This window comes from Genypterus blacodes, unplaced genomic scaffold (assembly GCF_046128005.1).
Source record: "Genypterus blacodes isolate CSIRO-AG114 ecotype Tasmania unplaced genomic scaffold, CSIRO-AGI_Gbla_v1 ptg000061l_1, whole genome shotgun sequence".
NCBI lineage: Eukaryota > Metazoa > Chordata > Actinopteri > Ophidiiformes > Ophidiidae > Genypterus > Genypterus blacodes.
In genome coordinates, this window is record NW_027466873.1 from 3,257,114 (window position 1) to 3,279,265 (window position 22,152).

The 22,152-nt window shown below is 42.1% G+C and overlaps 2 protein-coding genes across 9 annotated transcripts in view; both read right to left on the reverse strand.

The window, feature by feature from the left end:
* gapvd1 (GTPase activating protein and VPS9 domains 1) overlaps positions 1–9,530 on the reverse strand; it is a 29,006-nt gene extending 19,476 nt beyond the window's left edge. For all 8 annotated transcript variants that reach the window (XM_076154067.1, XM_076154064.1, XM_076154063.1 and 5 more), the window contains exons 1-7: positions 9,384–9,530; positions 2,774–2,904; positions 2,403–2,621; positions 1,819–2,086; positions 1,147–1,719; positions 968–1,051; positions 751–885 (exon numbers count right to left, since the gene is read on the reverse strand). In XM_076154067.1, the coding sequence (XP_076010182.1) occupies positions 751–885; positions 968–1,051; positions 1,147–1,719; positions 1,819–2,086; positions 2,403–2,587 (1,245 nt within the window). In that variant the 5' untranslated portion in view covers positions 2,588–2,621; positions 2,774–2,904; positions 9,384–9,530. The remainder of the gene's footprint in view (positions 1–750; positions 886–967; positions 1,052–1,146; positions 1,720–1,818; positions 2,087–2,402; positions 2,622–2,773; positions 2,905–9,383) is intronic.
* A 2,963-nt stretch (positions 9,531–12,493) lies between these two features.
* unm_hu7912 (un-named hu7912) lies at positions 12,494–15,712 on the reverse strand. Its single transcript, XM_076154343.1, has one exon. The coding sequence runs from the start codon at positions 15,710–15,712 to the stop codon at positions 12,494–12,496; it is 3,219 nt and encodes a 1,072-aa protein (XP_076010458.1).
* Positions 15,713–22,152: the final 6,440 nt, after the last annotated feature.

Sequence of the window (22,152 nt, forward strand, 5' to 3'; positions counted from 1 at the left end):
CTAAGCAGGAAAACACTCTCTGAAAAAAAACATTCCAAAACTGTATGACAGAGAACGTGCTTCACTGTAAGAAAGAGATAAAGAAGCTACTGACATCAAGAACCATCACTTCCTTCATGTCTGTTACACGTGACTTTATAGAAAATTATAAAATGGTGTCCTGTCATCTGGACTGTTTTGAGTTTAGTGACACACACACATCAGAGAACTTGGCAGGGGAACTGCTAAGAGTGGCAAAACAGTGGCAAGTTGAAAATAAAGTGGTTTGCTGTGTTAGTGACGGTGCAGCTATAAAAATAAATAATAATAAAAGTGGCCAGTGGCTCTAGCTCACTAAAAAAAGCCGGAATTCCCACCAATACAGTAACTCTCTCACCTGTCTGCACTGTAGAGTCGCAATGTTTACCGCCTAGAATGCACAAACTTGATTGGCTGAGAAGTATCATTTAAGATTGCTTAACTCGCATGCAATTGGTCTGTGTGTTTTCCTCACTAAACCATTACCGTAAAAACTACAAAGGTGGCGCCGATTATAATAGAAGCACCCCGTCTTTTAAATCAGAACCTTCTGTTTTGTCCGGCGGTCCGCCTGTTGGGAGACTTAGGTCCCTGTGATGTAAGCACTTTTAGTGTGGAATGTTTTTGAGTTATTACCATGTGCTATGATGAAAGGACAACATAACATGAAATACCGCTGTTCATTTGGATATGAATGGTTAAACATATAATAAAATAAAATCAGGAGCATACCTGTGCTAGCAGCTGATTATGTGTGATATAGACCACGGTCCTGCTGAGGCCTTCTAGAAGGTTCATTGAGGACATGGGTGGGGTCTCCACTGCTCTTCCTCCAATCACCACGTCCAGAAAAGCTGCTACACAACTCTGGGGAATCGCAGAAAGTTAACTTAGAATGATAAACAACAACAGAAGTCTGAATGACGGCAAGGTGCAATTCTTACAGTACCTTGTCAAATTTGGATAAACTGCCTTTCCGCCTTGGGTCTCCATCATCATCAGTCATAGCCAACTGCTGCAGAAGTTGCCCAACCTGTACATGAAAATCAATGATGCCTTATCAATCTAGGCAACTGAGTCAGATCAGCTGCTGACATATGGAGAGAATACATGCTGTGTGCCACTGACCTGCATTAGATTGAAGCGTGCTACTTCATTGATGGGGGCATCTGAGATGATACCATACTGCTCTGGGTTGACTATAGCTGGGCAGATGAAGCAGGTCAGCAGTAAGTCTGTACACATGATGCGCACCTCACCCACCTCAAGACGCTCCACACATGACAACGTCTTGTACATCTGGGATACAATCCAGCGCAGGCTTTGGGGGAAGCAGTATGTGTTCTGCTTCAAATAACCAATAAACTTGTTGACCAGAGCGACCAACTTGGCTTCATTGGCCTCCACAGAAGCCTGCACTCTCTGTTTGTAGTCCTCAGAGCCCTTCTCCCCATAGCGCTCCTGCTGAGCTGGAGTGAGGCGCTCCGTCACCTTGGCTGGGTCTGTCTCCAGGTGGTCTTCATCTTCCACCAGCAGCTGCATAATGGGTTCGTGGAGGGTGGCAGTGAGGAAGAGCTTAGCTGAGTAAAGGCCCTCTGAGAAAAGCTTGAAAAGGATGCTGAACGCACAAGTTCCCCGCCGCAGGAGACGACGAGGGTTGTCGCTCTCCTTCAGCTCAAACTCAATCAGGTAGCGCAGCACCTGGGAGTTGACGAGAAAGAAAGGCGTTTAACATGTCCCAACTTACTAACATTACATTTTTGCAAATGTGTAATATCAGTGACAAATGGGGCCTCTGACCTGTAGCAGGTAGCTCTCATCCTCCTGCATGATACAGTTGCCATAAAGTGAGGTGAAGACTGTATGAATAACCCCCTGGGTGTGTTCCTGGTTCAGTCTCTCTCCAGCCACCAGGCAGGATGCCACCAGTCTGGGGTTCTCTCTCATCCTGGCCAAAAACTCGCCATAGATTGTCTCCTGGAAGCCCAGAGTCTTGTAGCCATCAATAAACTGTGTATCCTCCAACATTTTGGCATGTTGGCAGCATTCAGCTGGAGAGGCCTCCGCACTACAGGGCAGGATTGTACATTATTAATGGGCTATAGATGCAAAAGGCCCTGGGTGTCAATTGGTAGCTAGACTGACAAGTAACTATCTCATGCTCAGGGATCAAAAGGTGGCTCTGACACAGTGAATCTCTGTTTCAGACAACAGATCTAAAGTCTAGTGACAGGACCAAGTGTATGCCAGACCACAGAGACTTGAATTGACATTCGTGCTCTTTGGTTTAGTGCCTTCTTTGCATTAGTACCTTTGGTTTTACATTTAAAACAGAACATAGTGATAAGTTTATATTCTGCTTTGTGCAGAGACGCAAGTCTGACCTAGTGAGAATGAGGCGATCGAGATTGATCCTCTGCTGCTTGGCAATCCAAGCTGCCCGGTAGAGCCTCTCAGCAGTCTTCAGTACGTCACCATTGAGTCTCTGGATGAGCTGCTTCTCTGATGCCACATAGAGCCTCTCCTGCTTCAGGTGGTGGGCCAGATTGTGGATGTCTGGCTTCACCATTTTCACCAGCTCAGACAGGCAGGGAGGTAAAAACCTGGAGCACAAACGAGAGGGCAGGACTGACTGGTTAGAACTGAGAGGAAACTAACAGATTTAACCAGCAGAAGAAACACAGAAGTTATAGAATTCCAATAATGTTACAATAAAGACATCATGCAGAAGCAATTGAAATTGTAATGTGTCTACCTTCTCAGCCAGGAAACTGGTCTCAATGCAACTTTGTTGGGTTGTTGGTCTGCAGTGATGGACTAAGTAGAGTGGTGAGCTAGTGCAGCAGGAGATGGAGGAGGCGATCAAAGAGGAGTCAGATGTGGAGCCTGAGGGGAAGGAGGACAAGGAGAAAATTAAGGTTAGAGGAGAGAGAGACTGAGGAGAAGGAGAAGAAGAGGAAGGGGATGAATGAAGACATTAAGGAAGAGTCACAGGAGGAGCCAGAGGAAAAGGTTGACGAGGAGGAAGAAGGACAAGCTTAGAAACCCAACAAGGATGACTGGCCCCATCTTCCTCTCTGCCTTTCAACATGTGGGATCGTCCCTGAAAGCTATCAATGCAAAGGCTATTCAAAGGAGAAGTAGTTCAGGATAAGCCTTTGCTCTGACAGACATCGAGAGCAGAGCGGGGCCTGCTCATGGACCCAGAGAGCTGCAGTCACACACCCAAGTCAGCTGGAGCTCCTCAGGGACAACACAACCAGGCAGCACTAATCAAAAACATTCAGCATCCTCTGGACAGCTGGGCTGAACGCCTGAAGGAGGCCTCTGCAATATTCATACGTGCACACAGTTACAATAAAACTGAATTCGTACACTTCACAATTCATGTTTATGGCCAAGGCCACAGACATTACTGCAGTATTCAGTCCATCACAGAGAGCGGGAACACCCACATCAAAACAGCACAAAATAACCCTGATCAAGAGTAAGTAGTCGATATCCATTGTGGTCTGAGGGGAGGGGGGTGTTTAGAGGCCCCCTGGAGATGGTGGCGCTGACATTAGGGACCCTGGAGATTCGGGAAGCCTGACCCTCCCGACATAGGAAGGGTAGGAGAAGGAGGAAGAGGAAAAAATGCAAACCACAAAATGAGGAACTGAATAAAATTGAAGCAGACAACGCCAAGGGCTGCACACGCAGAAGATTATCCTCAAGAAAAACAATCAAAGACGAGGACGAATAAAGCACAGATTAAGGAGCAACTGAAAGAGACTGCTAATGAGTCTTGAAAGTATGGCCTGAGGGATGCGCTCTTTACGGCCTGTTAAGTTAGGGATGTGAACTCTCTGTGTACTTTTTCACCTAAGTGGGAAAACCTCACCATGTACAGGGGAGTTGAGAAGTGGAGCAATTTTTCAACAACAACGCTCGGATGACACACGTCCTCTGATTGTGCTTAACAAGCCCACAGACTCATCTGGTTTCACTCTGCTGCATGTTGTCTCAGCGGTTGCACAACAGGCAACGGTCAGGCTGCTGATGGATGCATGGGCAGACGCAGCCTGCAGGGATAATAAAGGTCAGCCCGCATATATTGTTGCCCCTGACAAAGACACTAGGAAATGTGTTGCGGACATACATGGATGAAAATCTTGAAATATATAATAGCGGGCATGCAACTTAGGCGAATGAAAACTTTTTGTTTTGCCTGTATAGTATTGTTTTTAAATGGCACTACAGCCAACACTGTATCTTATTTAGCAGTAGTTCTATCTTCGGCTACATGGAGGTGAGCTACAACCTATCCCAGCATTCATTAGGCATAAGCAGGGAAGACATTGACATAATTATGGTTATTAATCCTCTGCTAAAGTTAAGGAAATGATAATCTTTTAAATTCCTGGCTCTACCCCGTCTATTCCCTGGGCCGTGGCTCCATCCGTCTGCCAGGTTTCATCGAATTCACTTCAGAAACAAACTAATCGATGGATGGAACAGAAAATAGAACCTTCGTGTTGGAGGTCATAAACTTATTACTCTCACAAATACAAAATCTTGACATGAAACCAGAATCTCTAGAGGATGTGAGTGATTTACTGACACCTACTTCACTATGTCCCCCATTCTCCCTTCAGAGGATGGTAGATCTCAAATAACTGTGCGCAGTGTGCAACGGGAGATTCAGTTACAGTTGCTTTGGGATGTATATTATGCCTGGGCTGCATAAATTATGAACTTCAGACAAGATCTATCAGGGACACAATTAGGCCTTTAGGAAATGAGGGAGGTACTTTGTCACATGCAAATAACATACAACATACATTTGGGTGATCCTTGAAATTTTGTGACATTTAGTCGGATTCTTTACGTTTCTCCAGCTGAATCATTGAAAATTAAGCTGTTTTTACATAAGCTATGAATGCATGATAGTGTAACCAAAGTGCATTTTTAAATTGGTCATGTTAAGGTCGAGCATCTTCATTTGTGTATACTCTGACATCACATCAGCAAATCCATCATATAAGCACTTCAAAATATTTACTAAGCAACGATGCAAGTCAGTGTCCTAATGATAATTTCCAAATACACTAGGTTGTCTCCCCTGCAAAGGTTTGCCAGAGAGCAAGCTGAGACACGATGCTCAGGTGTCATGTAAGGGAAGAGATCATCAGCATTCAGAGTGTTTCACACACAGGCCCAGTGACAATAGCAAATGCACTTTTTTTTCCACAAGCTTGGGTGTCACTCACCAACATACTGGGATATGCAAATCACCATTTCTTTTCTTTCCATATACACGCAGCCAAGACACACAAAACCAAGCTGAGTCCATGAAATTTAAAAGATTTCTTAGTGAATGTGTTGCACAAAAGGCTCTTTGTGACGAGCTCCTAACAGGGCAAACAGACTTAACTGGAGAGTTTGGGATCGAGGAGGAGAATGAGACTAGAAGGGAGAGAAACTGCTGCAGACTCTGAGAAGGGCTGCAAGGGAGCATCAAGCTTAAAGACAAACGGCAGAATAGATATGCCTGACAAATCTAATTAGCTATGCAGATTAAAGCACATAATGATAGAATCCCTCAGTAAAGCAAGAATAAACAGACAGTGATCACTGAACATGTCTGCCTCGAATATTTGCTGCGTTTAAGAAAATTATTAAGCACCATCTCCCTGAGGTAAAGCTGAAACGGGTAATCAATCCTGAAAAACAAGATCTAAAATGATCAATATTATATGAATTGAACATATATTTGTTCCATTTCTAAACTTTTACATTCACAATTTAAAACTTACATACTAGGGTTAGGGTTAAAAACTCATCGTACCTTTAAATGGGCCATTTTATTACAAGAGAAGTCTAAAGACTTTTACTAATAATTCAATGAAGAGGGTCTGTTATGACATCAGACAAAATTATTTATTGTAAAATGTTTAGGCTGAGATAACTTGTTTGTTCAAAGTTTCATTCAATGAGTTCACTCACTGTTAAGACTTTCTCAGTGAGACTTCATTATCACCGCAGACGTTTACTCTTAGCATCACCAGCATCTGACAGAAAGCCTTCTAAAACAGAACAGAAACAACTCAGACACGGAATGAGCTAGTGGCTCTATGTGGTCTACATGTAGTACATTCAGCAATAAAAGCATCTATCTAAAAGCAGATCCAAACACAATTTCCATTTACTTTATTCATTTCACACCAGGGTGAAGAACCTGACAAATAAATGACCAGAGCATACACTTCCATACATTCACTTGCATGTTCTTAAATAAGTACATACCTCCCATACTTGAACAGAAGTGAAAAAGTGGCTAGGTTGTGAAGTGGTTAGTAAACAAGCTCAACTGCCATGTTTCCTGACCTCCTGTGCCTGCCTGTTCCAAAGAGATGCTCTCCACAGACCTACCTGGTGAGTCACTCATAGAGAACACAGGGGAACTATAAAGCAGAAGAGAAACCAAAAAACAGTACGAGGGAAGGCACAAGTATGCAAGTGTAAGACGTGTGTGGGATTGATCACAGACGATCGCTCCCATGGTCATGGGAGAGGCAGGACAGCTAATGAACACGAGAGAAAGGAGAGAGGACCAGTAACAAAACCCTCAGACATGTACAGGAACAACGGACAAATTCTGCTTTATCCATATCAGAGCATGAAGATGTCATCTTCCTGATAAGTGAATTAAGTCAATCTAAGCTAGAGGACATTTATACATTTGCTCAATTTGTCCTGCACTCACTCGCACCCTTACGAAGCAGTGGGGCTGAGCATGTGTTCGAGTATAGCCTGACACAACTGTATACCCGACTTTTCAAGTCCGGCATTTTCAGTACCAAAGGACACATCAGGCTCGCTTCAGTTTCTAAATTTCACATTCGTGTTCACTGACAAAGCACCTCTGTCCAAACACTGCACATGCTACACAATGGAGGCGATTGATGACTCCTTTTCTGCGGTTGCCTACTGGTCAAGTTCGGGTGTGTCCGTCAACATTTTTGTTAGGTTAGAGTCAGTTGTGGATTCAAAACGCTCTGCTCTGTGTTGGGCCAGATCGGACTGGGGCAAGAAGTTATCAGACTATTCCATTTGGATTCAAAACATTATGGTCTATGTGAGAGTGAGTTCGACTCAGACAGCACTCTCGGGTTATACAGGTTTGGATCTGGCTCAAAATGAGTGATCACCCACTGTGTAAAGATAAGGATGGATGTGTGCAAGTTGGCATTGCTAACAGATACTGAAGATGAAACAAATGGCACATTTAACAAGTCAGACAATAATCTATGGAACAAATCAATTTAACTCTTGCCAAGCCTGTTTTTCAAAGTCAAAGGCCAAAAGGATGGTATGACACATGATTGTGACACCCCTAATCACACACACCTAATCACACACGCATGGAACAAAAACCTTTTTATAGGCATTGAAAAGGATTTCACTTTCTACAAGAGGGTAACATCCCTTTCTCACTTCCTCCGTTCATACTTTCAGTAAGCAGGTGAGGTTTCCCACCATGACAAAAAACTTTGCTACACAAGAGGAAAGAGGTTCAACACACCCACACACAAAATATAAAGACATAACCAAATAATTTATGGTCACTAGACACCAACGCAGTGGACAAACAACAATCACAAATACCTGTGAAAACAAAAACGAGTTCCTGATTTTTCCAGTGCTACCCAATAAGAAAGATGGAACAACGGTTGTGCGGACGGTTGACAAAGTGGAACATGGGTCACCAAGTGTCCACTAACAAACTGGGCCACAGAGTTTCCCTTGTATGTTCCAGTATAGACATGTATATCTATATCAGAGTTTAGATTTGAGATTAGAAATTGTTGTGTTTTCTATTTTCTAAATTATATGAAATGGAATAGGTATACCAGCTCAAATGTATTGTTTAGGTTATGAGATGCTGAAACTAGGAATGAGGTCTAATACAATGACCCGAGATGATGATTAGACACCAACATTTCCGCTACCTTCATCAGTCATGTGAGTCATCACATTTGTCCCTGCACTCTCATCTGTCTGTTCCACTCTATGCACAGTGACTTTGAATATAAGTAGTCATCATCGCTCCTGTTAGCCATTGTATAATTCTACCATATCACAAATACATCAAATAAAGTTAATTTTGTAGTTTCTTTATCGAGTCTGCCTTTACATTCACTGTCAAAACTATGGTATTTTGCACTTAAATATTGATTCATTTTCAACCTTTGAGTTGAATGTCTTAACCTGACTGTAGTATCTAGGAAATAGTGTTTACTATTACATCAAGACAGGTACTAATAGAGTGAAGTCCACCCAGTTACAGTCTGACAGATAAGGCCCACGTGTGAAATGTACAATCGTAGTGGTTGGATAAGCAATAATATTGTTATTGTATCAGCAATTTCTTCAGCAGCACGCAAATATTTCAACAGCATGATAACAAAGCACTACTGCTGATGTGTAATAAGCCTACAGAATGAGTAGTTATAAAGAAAAACACATCCGCTAAAAACTCATATTGATCACCTATTATCAGCCTTTTAAATACAGGACACAAACAGCACATGTTCCTTAGTGTTAATCTGACAAACATTACTTAACAGTATTACAACACAGCATTACTTTGGCAAGATAGATAGATAGATAGATAGATAGATAGATAGATAGATAGATAGATAGATAGATAGATAGATAGATAGACAGATAGATAGCAAACTGGGAAATTGTACAAATAGTTTTCCTCCTCCAAATCCAAATATACTTTTTTCCAAACGACTCACTGACTTTCACTGACCTTAGCTACATATAACTTTAAATATTACATTTTCCCGCTTTAACGGAACAAAGCGCATTTCAAGCTGTCAATCACCGAGAGTGCATAAAGCCTTTAATGTGCAGTTAACTTGTTTGCTCGCTTCATCTGAATGTATATGAGCCAGCTGAGGTAGCTGAGCTGAGCAAACAACAGACGGGGCTGGGTGAGGTACATGTCAGCTACCGCCTGCTAGGTTCATGTCGCTGAGCCGAGTTTGAAAATGATATCAACTACGGCAAAATGTTAGAGGTAAGGTAACGCCATAATAGTGACGCCTGACATGACACACCGGTAAGACGGGTCAAAGTATTGCGCTTGCACTGATTTGGAGGCGGCGGACAGGCAGCAAACAGAGCGAACTAGCTAACCAAGCAAGTAGCCTTACCGTCAACCAAGTTAAAGTGGGCTAACCTTAGCTAGTCGAACAGGGTAAGCTAATGGCAAAGCTAGTTAGCCACATTAGCTTAGCTCCCAGTCTGCAGGCTGCTGTGTGCCCAAACGTGATCAACAAAACCTGCTAACGTTGAATTCGGCCACTTACCAAACGTGAATATTGTGTACTGGTTGATCAGAAAGTGTTTAACTCCGGCGGATGGGAAGATTACACGGAACAGAGTAGCTGGTTTGTGGTTAGCCGTCTCACTCTGCAGGAGCGAACCGTGCTGTCATTTGCTGTCATCACGAGGAGACCTGCGCACCACGCATGCGCACAGGCGTGTTAAAAGGTCCCTAAAATGTAATACACATTTTGGTCATCTAAGTCGTTTTTTCGTAATGGACATTAGTCAGGATTGTCCCGTTCCCAAACCATAAGATATACATGTCAAACACAAATTCAAATTCAGACAAAAGTTTCACAAAGGACTATCAATGCAAATCTTGAAGTTCATTTCCGTCTGTGGAAGAATGTACCTGTTGCAGCATGTGTTTGTACTCCAGGCATTAACTTAAATTAAATTAACTTTAATTTGTGCAGCAAAGTCAATGCTGTAAAAGTAGTAGAATTGTTTTTTACACTTTTCCCCCGCAAGTTTCATGAACCCTTCCTTAGGTTGAAGGAATGTGCATTTACAAATTAGATCACAAATATAAGGACTTGCATCCAAAAGAATAGAATGTAAATTGCTAAATTAGAAAATTAAAACTGCGACTAATGCTGCATAGAAGACATTGAGAGTTCAGTTTAGTGGTTATAGTAAAGGATAGACTGCGCTTAATTTCTGCCACAAACAAACTGCCTGGTCATTTATTTGAACTATTTCCCTCGACACTGTTCAGTAATAATACAAAGTGGTACAATAACAGCGGGGAAACAGCAAACCTCCTTTTCATTTTGAAATGCTGGAATGAAAGTTCCAATAAAAACAGCATATTGCAGATCATAGGGATTTTAATAAAGTCGCACTGAACCAGTTTCATATTTCTGAAAATACCAGTTTAGAGTCTGGTTACACTCTATGCATTGTATGTTGAAACATGATTTAGGTGTGGCTAATATGACTGTTTATATATTATACAATTCTTTATAAATTAAACCAATGCAAATGTTTGCAATCTTGTCTCAATTTTGCTTCAGTTTTCAAAGAATTACCTCATTGTGATTCCTTTAACATCGATTTGATACAAATAGTACACAGTGCTCATATAAAGGTAATGTCTATATCATTCCACTAGGTGGTGATCTAATTACACGCGAAGGAGAAGGCCACTTAGAGAAAAATCGAATTTTAATTGTTGTAGCTCCTTTATTTGGGGCGAATTGTGTCAATCGATTGAATATGTAGCGATACTGAAACATGTCAATCCAAACGAGTCATTCAGCCTTATATTGAGTTTAAAAGGAGTGTGTATTAGAAAGCCAATACGCTAAAATCAATGGGTATTATCTTGAACTCAGGCCGATCAAAACATATCAGTCAAAATAATTACACTGTGATACAATTTTTGAACACCACTGAAATATTGTCAAGTATATCACTTACACCCATTAATTGAATAAATGATTGAGAATTTGCTCTATGCAGCGCACATAATTCTTTCCGTATTTTTCTTTGGGGTGAGATTGTTGCTTTTTTCTAGTATTTGAATCCTCTTGCGTCAATAAAAATAATGTGTGAACTCTGAATCATCCTGTAATTTGGAAGTGATAGTGGCTGATGTCTTGAAAAAGTAATCTGCCAATGACTTATTTAATCATTTATTCATTCATTCAATTCATATTGGAGCTTCTGACGTGTATTGCTGTATGTTATGCTGCTGCTTAACTGCCCTGTAAGCAGTATTCTGGTGGCGAAATGAGAACACATGAGATGTCAATTGTTAAATTCCATTTATTGTATCTATATATAGGTTATAAACATCACAAAATAGAAAGTTGAGGAAAGTCTTGCACAAAGATATACAATGAAGTAAAAGAGCAACCTTAGATTAGTCAACAATAGTGCAATGAAAGCAAGCATATCAACCTTGTTTCAGTGCTGTACTGCAGTTTAATCAGGAACATTCTCATTTCATAATTTATGTTTCAGTGCAATGTTCTTGCAGCTCCAGGGTCTAAGGAATTATTTGATGTTAATAATAAAATAAGATTTATATTTATATAGATGTTAAAGTTGCTCTTCTTTTCTTTTCTTTTTTTATCTTTTTATTGCATATTGTTTAGAACACACTATGGTATTAGTTACAATAAGGTCTCGAGGTCATATTGTTCAAATCATCTAATATCAATATATATAATATACTTCTTACATTTCCAAGCATCAAATTATATTTTATTTTTTATTATTAACATAATAAATTCAATTCTAAGCAATATCAATATTAAAATACCTGAATATAAATAACATGCTTTGAGCAAAATAATTGTTCATTTATAATGGTGGATACAAGAACCAAAGTTAATAGCAGTCAAGCCTGTAGAAATAGCTAATCCTATACATTGCTTTGTGTCAACTGATTTTTTAGACTGAAGGCCACTTTCAAACAAAGCAAGTTACATGACATCAATTCTCATCACAAGATGAAAGGTTGGAACCAGATTTCTTCATGGAGTGGGAAAACAAACATGTTGTTTGATTGTACTTGTTTTTGTCTAACCAACAATAACTAATATAGCAAGAATTTAACTTTCCACCCAACTATACTCAAGAAATAATACTTATGCACTACTAAACAGTAGTAGTATTACAACCACTGTAACAAGGTACAATAATATTTTTTGATATAATATTTGCTGGAGAAAACAAGAGGGGGTGACAGTGTGGCATGGCTGTTCCTACTACTTTGTGGAGGCCATAGGATGTGTATAAATAGTGTGTGCTTCATACATTGTCTGTCTCATATATGTTCACATCTTTCACACCTGATAACTGGGTTTGTGCCTAGTCTACATGCAGGCTAATGACTCTTCTGAGTGCAACAGGATCAAAACAAGCCTTAAACATCAAAGCATCAAAGGGCAATTATTAACTGCGTATGTCTGTGTGCATGTGTGTGTGCGAGAGCGAGAGAGAGAGAGGAGAGAGAAAGAGAGTGAGAGAAAGAGAGAGAGAGATTGGTCTGACATATTTCCATATCAATTCTCACACCATGTATTTACAATATGTACACATAGTGTAGCTGACATCATTATCATAACTATATAGTGTTAGACTATATAATATCATCCAAGAGATGAGGCGTACCCACCCAGTCCAGTGTCCTCGGCTCAGATGCAGCCATAATCATACACATAAACTGTTTCCCTGTTCTCTTATCTACTGGGTAAATAGTAGTTGGAGTGAACCTTTTGTTGCTCTCCACAAACTCACATAGCTGGTTATAGATTTTGGGGTACTCATGACGAAGAAAGACTCCCCTGGTCCTCAGCTGCCGCTGAATATTGACAAAGCACACCTCTCTGGCTTTTCTTCCCGCTTCCCCCTCCTTATCGATGTCTGGCGTGCCAGGAGGTGGCGTAAGGATGAGAGTTTCCATGTCACTATCCTTCTTAAATACCTTTTTGTCTGGGCTGGAAGAGGCCAGGGACACCTTTGCATATTTTCGAACTGTTGGTGTTTGGACTCTTGGTGATGGTCTGTTAGGCACTAGTTCACCAACAGCTATAGATACATTCAGGAGGAAGCATTCATTTGGGTCATATTCATTACCTGCCCTCTGCAAGTCCTTGCAGTATTCACCTAGGTTGTCCTTGAAACCGTCCAGCTCTCTGAGAGATAAGTATGTAGGAGACATGAGGAGGCTTTCCAGTCCAACCTGCAGGAAGTTGTCAGCTGTCCCTGGATTAGCAAAACCCAAAAAGAGGACGCCTCTCCCCCTGGAGAGGTAGCCAGCTTTAGCAACTCGAGAGAAAGCTTTGTGGATGTCTGAATTCTCTCTGCAGAACTTAAGCATGTGTCGACACACACTGCTCACGCGGCCATACAGGCAGGTCTCCTTATGGGTCTCCCAGTCATCTCTACGACAGTTTCTTGAGCAGTAGAACGTATAGCAACTGTGACATGACTTGAAGTACAAGCAAGCATTGAACATGCTCTCACTGCGATTGCATTTCCTGTTAGCACAAACCATAGTGTCATCATCATCCGTGCTGTGGTCTGGAGAACACTCTTCAACACTCCTTTGTAAACCATCACAGCCGCTATCAGGATCTTTGATCGTGTCAGGGCTGGACTTAGTGGATGGGAGTTGTGTGTCCAGACCTCCTAGGTTTTCTAATCCGTAAGATCCTTTATCCTTTCCTTTCTCGCCATCTTCACTAATCAGATGTTTTAGTTGGTCCATAAGTTCGCCACTTGACTTTCTGCTAGGTGGAGCTTTGTAATCAACAACCAAGTCAGCTAATAGCTCGTCCAGTTGTTCTAGACTCTGTTGCAAGGAGAAATTGTTGTGTTTCCTGTCTTTGGTTGTGTCCTCTGTGTTGAATGGCTGCTTTTCATGCACAACACTGGGACTTGGTGTCTTTTCACTGTCCAATGCCTCCCAACTGACGGAGTGCACATCACGCTGCTTGTTTTTCCCTGCACATAGGTCATTGTCTGTTATGGTGATCTCAGGTGTTACAAACCACTGTGCACTTCTGCTATTCCTCCATGGATTACTTGAGCCTTTCTCTAAAGAGGTTTCAGAGAGGGACAGAGCGGCATACCGCCTTGGTGAACTCGAGAGATTAAGTATAACAGGTTGAGATGTGACATCAGAAGGTTTTGCATGCCTTCCTTGGTAGAACAGGTTTTCATAGCTTCGTCCACGAGGCACTGATTGCTCTCTTTCATGATTTGGGTAAAGAATATTGTCCCAGGACTTGGAGTGGTTTTTGACCTCTGCTCCTAGTCTACTTGTCTCCACAGAGCTAGTAAACCATGGGGGCATATTGGGGTCTTGCCTTAATCTCGGTGGTGTGTGTTGAGAGGAATGGTTAGAATAACCTGATATACTTGAGCGATACCAGTCATCTGAAAAGGTCTGGGACATTGGAGGGCGTCGACGACCCTCTGTGTAATATGGCCTTGATGGAATGTATTGCTCCTCTGGAGTGTTGAATGGCCTGGGGTAAAACATCCTAGAACTACTTAAATGGTATGGATTGGCCCGTTGGTCCTCCTCATAGTAAGATCTCGGCTCAAGTGGAGGTTGATGAAAATACGAGCCTGCTTCACTTGTAGAGTAAGGTCTGTTATAGACATTTTGCAGTGGGTCTCGGTTGGAAAGATGGTCTGTGTAATATGGCCTGACAGGAAGAGTGTGCACCCATCGAGTCCTTGGATCATACTGACTTGTCATAGTACTACCATGACTAGTTAGACTGGAGCGATCATCTTGAAAATATGTTCGGGAAAAGGGATGTACTGGATATCGAACAGGGTCTTCAGTGTAGAAAAACTTAGTGGGTATGTTAGGATTTGAGTAAGCTCTTTGTTCTTGACTGAGATAAGGGACTGTTGGTGACTGCATTCTGTGCATGTCTAGATGCTGGTAAGAGATGGGAGACATGCTGGTGGTGTAATGGTATCCTTGTCTAAAATCTCCACTGTAGCATTCGCTTGGTGTGGGCGTTGGTGAAGAGACAATCTGGCGCGGTCCATACAAACCTCGAGTGCTGCTGGACTGGGAGCATCTCTGCCAAAGGTTCTCTGGTCGTACAGTAGGGACCTGCCTAGATGTATGCTGGAGAACCGAAGCATCCGGTTTAATATCCACACGGCATCTGACATGAGGAGTTACGGCTGGTTTTTCTGGTTTGACCTCCTCAAAACAGTCTGAGACATAGAGGGGGGCATGAGGCTGCAGTTTTATAGGGTGGACCTCGTTCAAAAAAGCCCTGTTGGAGGAAAACGACTCTCTGTGCGTTTCAGAGGTCCGTAAAGTATCTGTGGCTGCCTGAGGTGCATCTCTCCCCTTCCTGGCTATTGGAGGGGAAACTGAGATGGGCACAGGGGTGAGGGTGGTCTTGATTCTGGGAGTGCTTTTAGATCGTGTTTTCTTTTTAGAATCAGACCACGTAAGATAGCTGGTTTTGTCTTGGCTGGTGTGCTGCTGGAATTGCCTGGTGTTAAACAAATCTGGAGATGAAAAGCGAAGGTGCCCTGGCTGATCTAGTCCATTCCACATTACATCTTTGCCTAAAGTCTGATGCTCAGGTCTCTTGTAAGGGCACTCCATTGTGGAAGAGAAAGTCTGTGGATCGTCCAGTGACTCAATGAAGTCAAAGCTGCGGCAGTGTCTTTTGTTGATGATTTCTGGTTTGTCAATCATTTTCAAGTCACATTGCTGGGAGGAGTGGAGAGAAATGGAGTGGTCAGCAATGGGATTGACAGTAATATCCTGATATAAAGTGGATGCCAGTATATCAGGTGGATGCGTTCGTGTCATCTTAAAGGAAGTCCAATGCTCCCCATTCAATGTGATTCAACACAACCTGTGGAAATACAAAGGTAGATGAATAGAAATACACTTAAATGCATGATGGATAGACTTTTAGAACAGACTTAATATGATAAAAAAAGAGGTTGGAGTTAAGTTGCTTGAAGAAGTACTATGAACAGATATTTACTTTGACACCAATCTTGTAAAATAGTCCATAGTTCAATCTTCAAAATAATGTTTTTTTTTTCGTATGATTTAAAACATCTTAAACAGCCAGCTTGTGGTTGTTGTGTTGTACCTTTGACGATATCTGAGTGTATATTTAACAGACATAGTTGCTGATTTACTCACAAAGTTAATGGAACCTTTGATACCAACAGTTTCAAGAGATAGTAGTTGGCGTATCTGGGCAACTTTACAAACAGACGTTATTTTAAAGCCATGAGTCTATTTTGCAGTGTTGTGGAGGTGTTTTGGCTCTAACACAATTTACAAAGCATGTAAGACATGACCTTGAATTATAGAAGTGATGCTGTGTTCTAAAATAGGCTGTTTACATTTGTTCAAAATACAAAATGTCAGCGCTAACATGATTATATGCTATTTAATTAGTTAGTTGTAAAATTGGTTATGTCCTAAATCAGGTTTCTGTAACACTTTAGGACAGGGCTCTGGTTGGTGGTTAAACATGGTAACATTTTTAAATAATATGTCTGTACTGCAGCGGTTACTTATATTTCAGCAGCTGAATCAAGGACACAATCCTAATTTCTAAGATAAAAGATACAACCAAGCATTTATCTGCTCAACTATTTAAATTATTCAAAGGTAATACAAGAGCAAGGACTGTCAATCACTGCTTAAAGCACATCATGCACTGCTGAATTTAGGCCTTTGAGGGTTATTCTGGAAACACTGATACATTTGAGCTCTGGATTTTTATGTGCCTATGACATACACAAACACACACTTACTCAAACAGGCTTTCTTGTTGGCACTCACCCATGAGCCAACCCTGAGTTACCATCTGTTCATCCCGATGAGACACAACTGACCCACCATCTCCCATCTCCACAACACACCTAAAATCAGGTCTGCTCACACAAAGCCGACCTCACGGGACATAAACCCACACATGGTACCTTAGAATTTTCTGTTTGGTAGGCAACTATGCCTGTTCATTTGTTGTTCTTACACAACACAACAGCCATACAGTGTAAGTATTAATAACTGTTTTCATAGATTGTTTACAGATTCGCACCTATGGATTTCAAGGGATAAAATATTTAATATATCCCAACAAATGTGTCTTTTCATGCATACATGTCTTGTTTTATATTCCAAGATTTGATTTGATAAAGATTTGATTATTTCACCTTAAAATGTATTTAAATATTCTAGGTCCCAAACACGTGTAAAACAAAGTGATAGTAAAAGGATGTGTTTGTGTATGTTTTCAGAGGCAAAATCCATAACTTTTCACAGTCAGTAAAATAATAATTTCCCAAAGGTCTCCTCATAAAAATACAGCTACATTTTTTTATCATTTTTTCTCGCCTCATGGGAGCATGTTTCACAGGCTCGAGTCCTGATGGCTGACTCACTATTTGAGGAATACAATCTGGGACAATGTTTGTGTCACCTATCTCAAAATAGTAGGCAGAATCTCATTATTAATATGCTTTATCAGTGAAGAATATGTAAATGATAAGATGGGTACTAAAGCTTAAATTACATGACAACGAATGGATAAAAGTTATTAAAAGTCCATATTTTTGCATCTTCATAAACTCCCTGGATTTAATTAATGCTGTGTCAACAACAACTGCATTTTTCTTCTGCATTGTTTAACATAAAAAGGAACCATAATCAGTTGCAGGTTGTAAAGTGTGAATAACATTCAGTGAATACTTCATTACCAGAGCCTGTCTGTCTCAAACAGCTGTCCCCTTTAATTTGTACTGCAGCTACCAGCTGTACACTCATTGCCTGGCACAATCTTTTACCAAACACTACCAAACACTTTTACCAAGAACCCCTAATAGTCTTAAAATGATACTAAAGGATACCACCCAGAAAACACAGAATTATAGCAACATAGGGCTTAAAAATAAGCGTACTATGAACTCACTATTGTGCAGCACAGGCACACATAATACCTTACCCTATATGGAGTGTTTTATTATACATACATACATCTGGGCTAAAGGTTAGAGAAGCATTGTTGATGTTGTAATCAGAGGGCAGGATGTGTTTCAGATTGCTTTTGTTGTCCTTTCACCACTCATCTTCATTATCTTAATCTGTTCTTCAACAGAGGGGACTAAATACTTTCTAGTGCAAGTAAACCCACATGCAACATGCTGTCTCCATGACTACAGCACACAGAAAGAAACAACGAAGCACTCCCGAGTTGCTCACAGAGCGTACAGGCTGAAATCTCAGTCTGAAGATGGATCATCTCTTTTGAATGGGCGATACCCAGCATATGACGATTGTACCCGGTGAAACAGAACCATAATATTCGTATAGGACTGTGTGCTTTACTACCGTGTGATAACACATTACTGAGCAGGGTATCTATTTCTCAGCGGTATACGGTTCATTAAGCGGATTCTTCCCTGCTGATTGCAACCTTACCACGTCCTAGTTGCGGTATTTTGTAACTAAAAATAAACAAGTTCGCAGATTGGATCGTGCATGTTTCCCGATGATCGCCGATTTGATCGAAGCCGCGCTATGAGCCGGCGGATTCAGCCTTCGAGCGTATCCAAATACTTACTTCATACGCACTTGATCACCCTTTATTTTGGTGCTGCGGCAGGCGGCCCTGCATCCTTCGTGACTGACCCGGTGCCTTTGAGCATAGGATGACATAATGTGCAATGAATGTAAGAAGCCGCGGGTTTAGATCGGGACGGAGCCGCAGAAAGAGAGAAGGAGTTAAGCTAAGTTTGGAGATATTTTGTTTTCTCCTTGTGGCGAGAGAGAGGAGGGGGGGCCTTACCGTTTGGTGGAGGACTTGATCGGACGCGGTGATCATGGTCTCCAAATACAGCCTGGAGCAGCTTCAGCCTTTAACGCACCTGCTGGGATCCGCTCGGAGTCCCGCAACCGTCCTTCATGGTGTCTTTACATGCTGTCTGCTTCAGCCAGAGATGCTTTCAGAGGCGCTGGTGGATTTGTGTGTGTGTGTGTGCGCGCGCGTGTGTGTGCGTGCGTGTGTTTGTGTGTGTGATGGAGGGAAAGGAGGAGGTGTGTCTGAGCCTGCGCCTGTGCGTGCCTCTGGAGGCGTGGCCGTGCGTGTTTTTATGTGGAGGGGGGGCTCGGGTGATGGAGATTGTGTGTGTGTGTGTGTGTGTGTGTGTGTGTGTGTGTGTGTGTGTGTGTGTGTGTGTGTGTGTGTGTGTGTTTGTGTGCGTGCGTGTGTGTGTGCGCGCGCGTGCTTGGGGGTTGGTTGGTGTCGGGAGCAGCAATGCGGTTTGTCCGTTCATCTCTGAATGTCGAGAAGTGAGAGGACAGCCAGGCATTTTGTGGGGAGCTGCCTGTTGTCTGGTGTCCCTGAGGTGCAAAGTGTTTTGTAAGCAGCTTTCTCCTTCATCAGCTAAGCAGGTCTGACATTAACATTTTTAGAAAGTTCACAGACAGCCTAAAAAGATGCCTGAATTAGAAAATAATCCCATTCTTAACCTGGCTGATCCAGTCAGTTTTAATGAACAGTTATATGAAAGCGGCCAAATGCGATCAATACAATAATTAGGGTGAGTGAACTGTAAAAATGCTCTCTTTAATCAAAGCTTACAGGAGGATAGGGAGTGAGTGCTGCCCCATCACCTCAGGCCCTCTGGCAGGCATTTGCTTTTAAAGCTGGAGTGTGTGGCAGCCAAAGGAGAAGGATCTAAGAGGGCAGGGACATGGAGGTTTAGAAAGTTCCAGTAAATCTATATGCTTTAGTAATAGAATTACAAGGAACAGTTATCAACACTGGAATGCGCCTGTAGAGCCCAGGGCAACTTCACCGATAATGAAAGAGAGTCTGGAGAATAACTCCAGATTTCTTAAATCGTCTGAGAGGACTTGTACTGTACACCCAAGTGATAATTGGTGTGCCAACATACTGAACCCTGAATCATGCTCTTGTCCCCCTGGAAATCAATTTCAGTATCAGCCAGCTCTTTCCATTCATTAAGCTCCTCCTCATGGCAAAACACGAGGAGTCAGGCTGTTGGGTTGTGGGATGAAATCTTCCATTCCACGGCTAAAAATCACCTCGGTCGTCATCGCTTATCCCTCCCTGCTCTCTGCAACACATATCGGCTTATAAATCTCCCCTGAACACAGCTCGTGTACAGCGTTCAGTGAATTGATGATGGGGACGGCGGGCTGTGAGCTCCTGCCCAAAGCATGTGACTGCCGCAGGAAAACTGCTTACTGAAGCACTCTCACAGCAGATAGAAATCACTACCTTAGTACAGCGCTGATAGGGTGAAGATCACAGTGATACTCAGCAATGACAGAGTTCATTCTTTTATTCAGGGATGACAGCAGGCTAATCTCCAGTTCACACACAGTAGATGATTCTGATATTATCTATATGCATTCTTTTCCAACAAACATCGCTGCTAACAGAGGCTCCATCTGTGATGTACCACATACATCAGATATGATTCAGTATGACAGTACAGTGGATCTCACATCGTGAGGCCTCCAGCATCCCTGTGAGTGGGATCTATCTGAGCATGTGTGACTCATCCTCTCCAGAACAGTGCATTGGCATCAGTTTGTGTCAGCTGTTGGTTAGCGGGCATTAGTGTCTGTCAGCTGGCTGCTAGCAGGTGTCTCAGGCACCTCGTAGGCTCTGTGGAGAGGAAATCAATGGCTCTCTGTTGATTAGAGGGCCTTCTGACAGGGATCAATCATGCTTGTGCTGCCACAAAGTAAGAAAATTAAAGCAAGACAAGCCGTTTCTCTACTTCAATGGCTAAAACAAGCTTGTGTGGTGCTCTGATGTATCAGCACTGGGGAGGAATCTAAGCGCCTTGCTTTCGTTCCTGCACTGTCCCGTGGTCCTGCTGACAGAGTAAACAGCCTGCAGTTCTCCAGCTGTCTGCAATTTATTCTACATGTGAGATTAAAGTGACTCCACAAACGTTAGGTCTTTCTGATTTGTACATAAACCCAAAGTGCATTTTTCTTAAACAGACAGCTAGTCAACTTTGCTGAATACATTCAAACCTAGAATAGCCTCGGTGGCTGGTTAATACCAAAACACTCTCCGGTGGAGTGTATTCATCAGTCAGAGGAAACAGGAAAAATACATTAGAGTGACATGTCAAGGCTAACATACTCAGCTTAACTGTCATTGGACATCTCCAGGGAGGTTAGTGATGTCCGCGGCCCCCGCAGTGGTGAATATTTCACACACCCAGTTTTAGACCATACATCTGCATGCTGAGTTACCAGTTTATTAAGGTCGATGCACTGCAATCCAATTTAATATCTCTGTAATAAATCCCATCTTTATGAAGTTCATTATGCTCATTTTCTGCTGACACAGTATCAGATAGATGTAGATTTTTGTGTTTAGTGGTGTGTCGCTGTGTTTCACTGCATTCTGCAGCGAGGGTGTGTATAGGGTTTGGTGCCTGGGTGTACGTGGGTGGTTCTTTGAGATCTTACAGAACCTGCATGAAATACGTAGCTTGTCAGATTCAGTGGGGGGGATTCAGGCTCAGCAGCATAGAGCGAAATGCAGCGCTGGTGGATCTGAACACTCCGAGGCTCAGACACCCAATCTTCCTTTAATTCAGCTGGAGCCAGATGAAAGTGATGAGAACAAGTTAAGATAAACCACTCAAGTGGAGTATTTGGATCAACGAGTGATTGAGGAGTCCATATTGGAGACCTGAAGGATCAGACTGGATTATACGCAGTAGATTGGCCTTTGCTGCAGTACTGGAGAGATTCATTCTGATGTTCTGTTGACTTGTAATCCAACCTCATCTCATTTACTCTTATTACCATCTCCCTGTTGTAATTGATTAAAGTAATCTCATCATCATTCCCTTTGTAAGCCTTCACCAAATGGAGCATTTGGTATCAGGAGCAGGACTGAATATAGGCCAACAAATAATATTTTAACATTTTCACGCATTTTGCCTTTGCTTGATGATGAGAGTGTGTTTTGGTTCTGTACACAAAAGAACATTCCACTCCACTCCAAGTAACACTCATAAACAAATTCATGTACAAGCCAAACCATTTGGGAGTGGTATCCATGGTAACCCACACTGAGTAGGAGCAAAAGAGACCGAATTGATTTCAAAGGGAATGAAGTAAAGTGCTGATGGGAGCCTTCCATGGAGACCATAAAAATCTACGTCATGAGCGAAAGAGGAGGAGAGGTGAAAATTGCTTGTAAACCTAGAACAATCTGCCAGTGCACT

Bases quoted from the DNA above. Each gene is read 5' to 3' on its own strand.
- unm_hu7912 (XM_076154343.1), bottom strand. From the start codon at position 15,712: ATGACACGAACGCATCCACCTGATATACTGGCATCCACTTTATATCAG.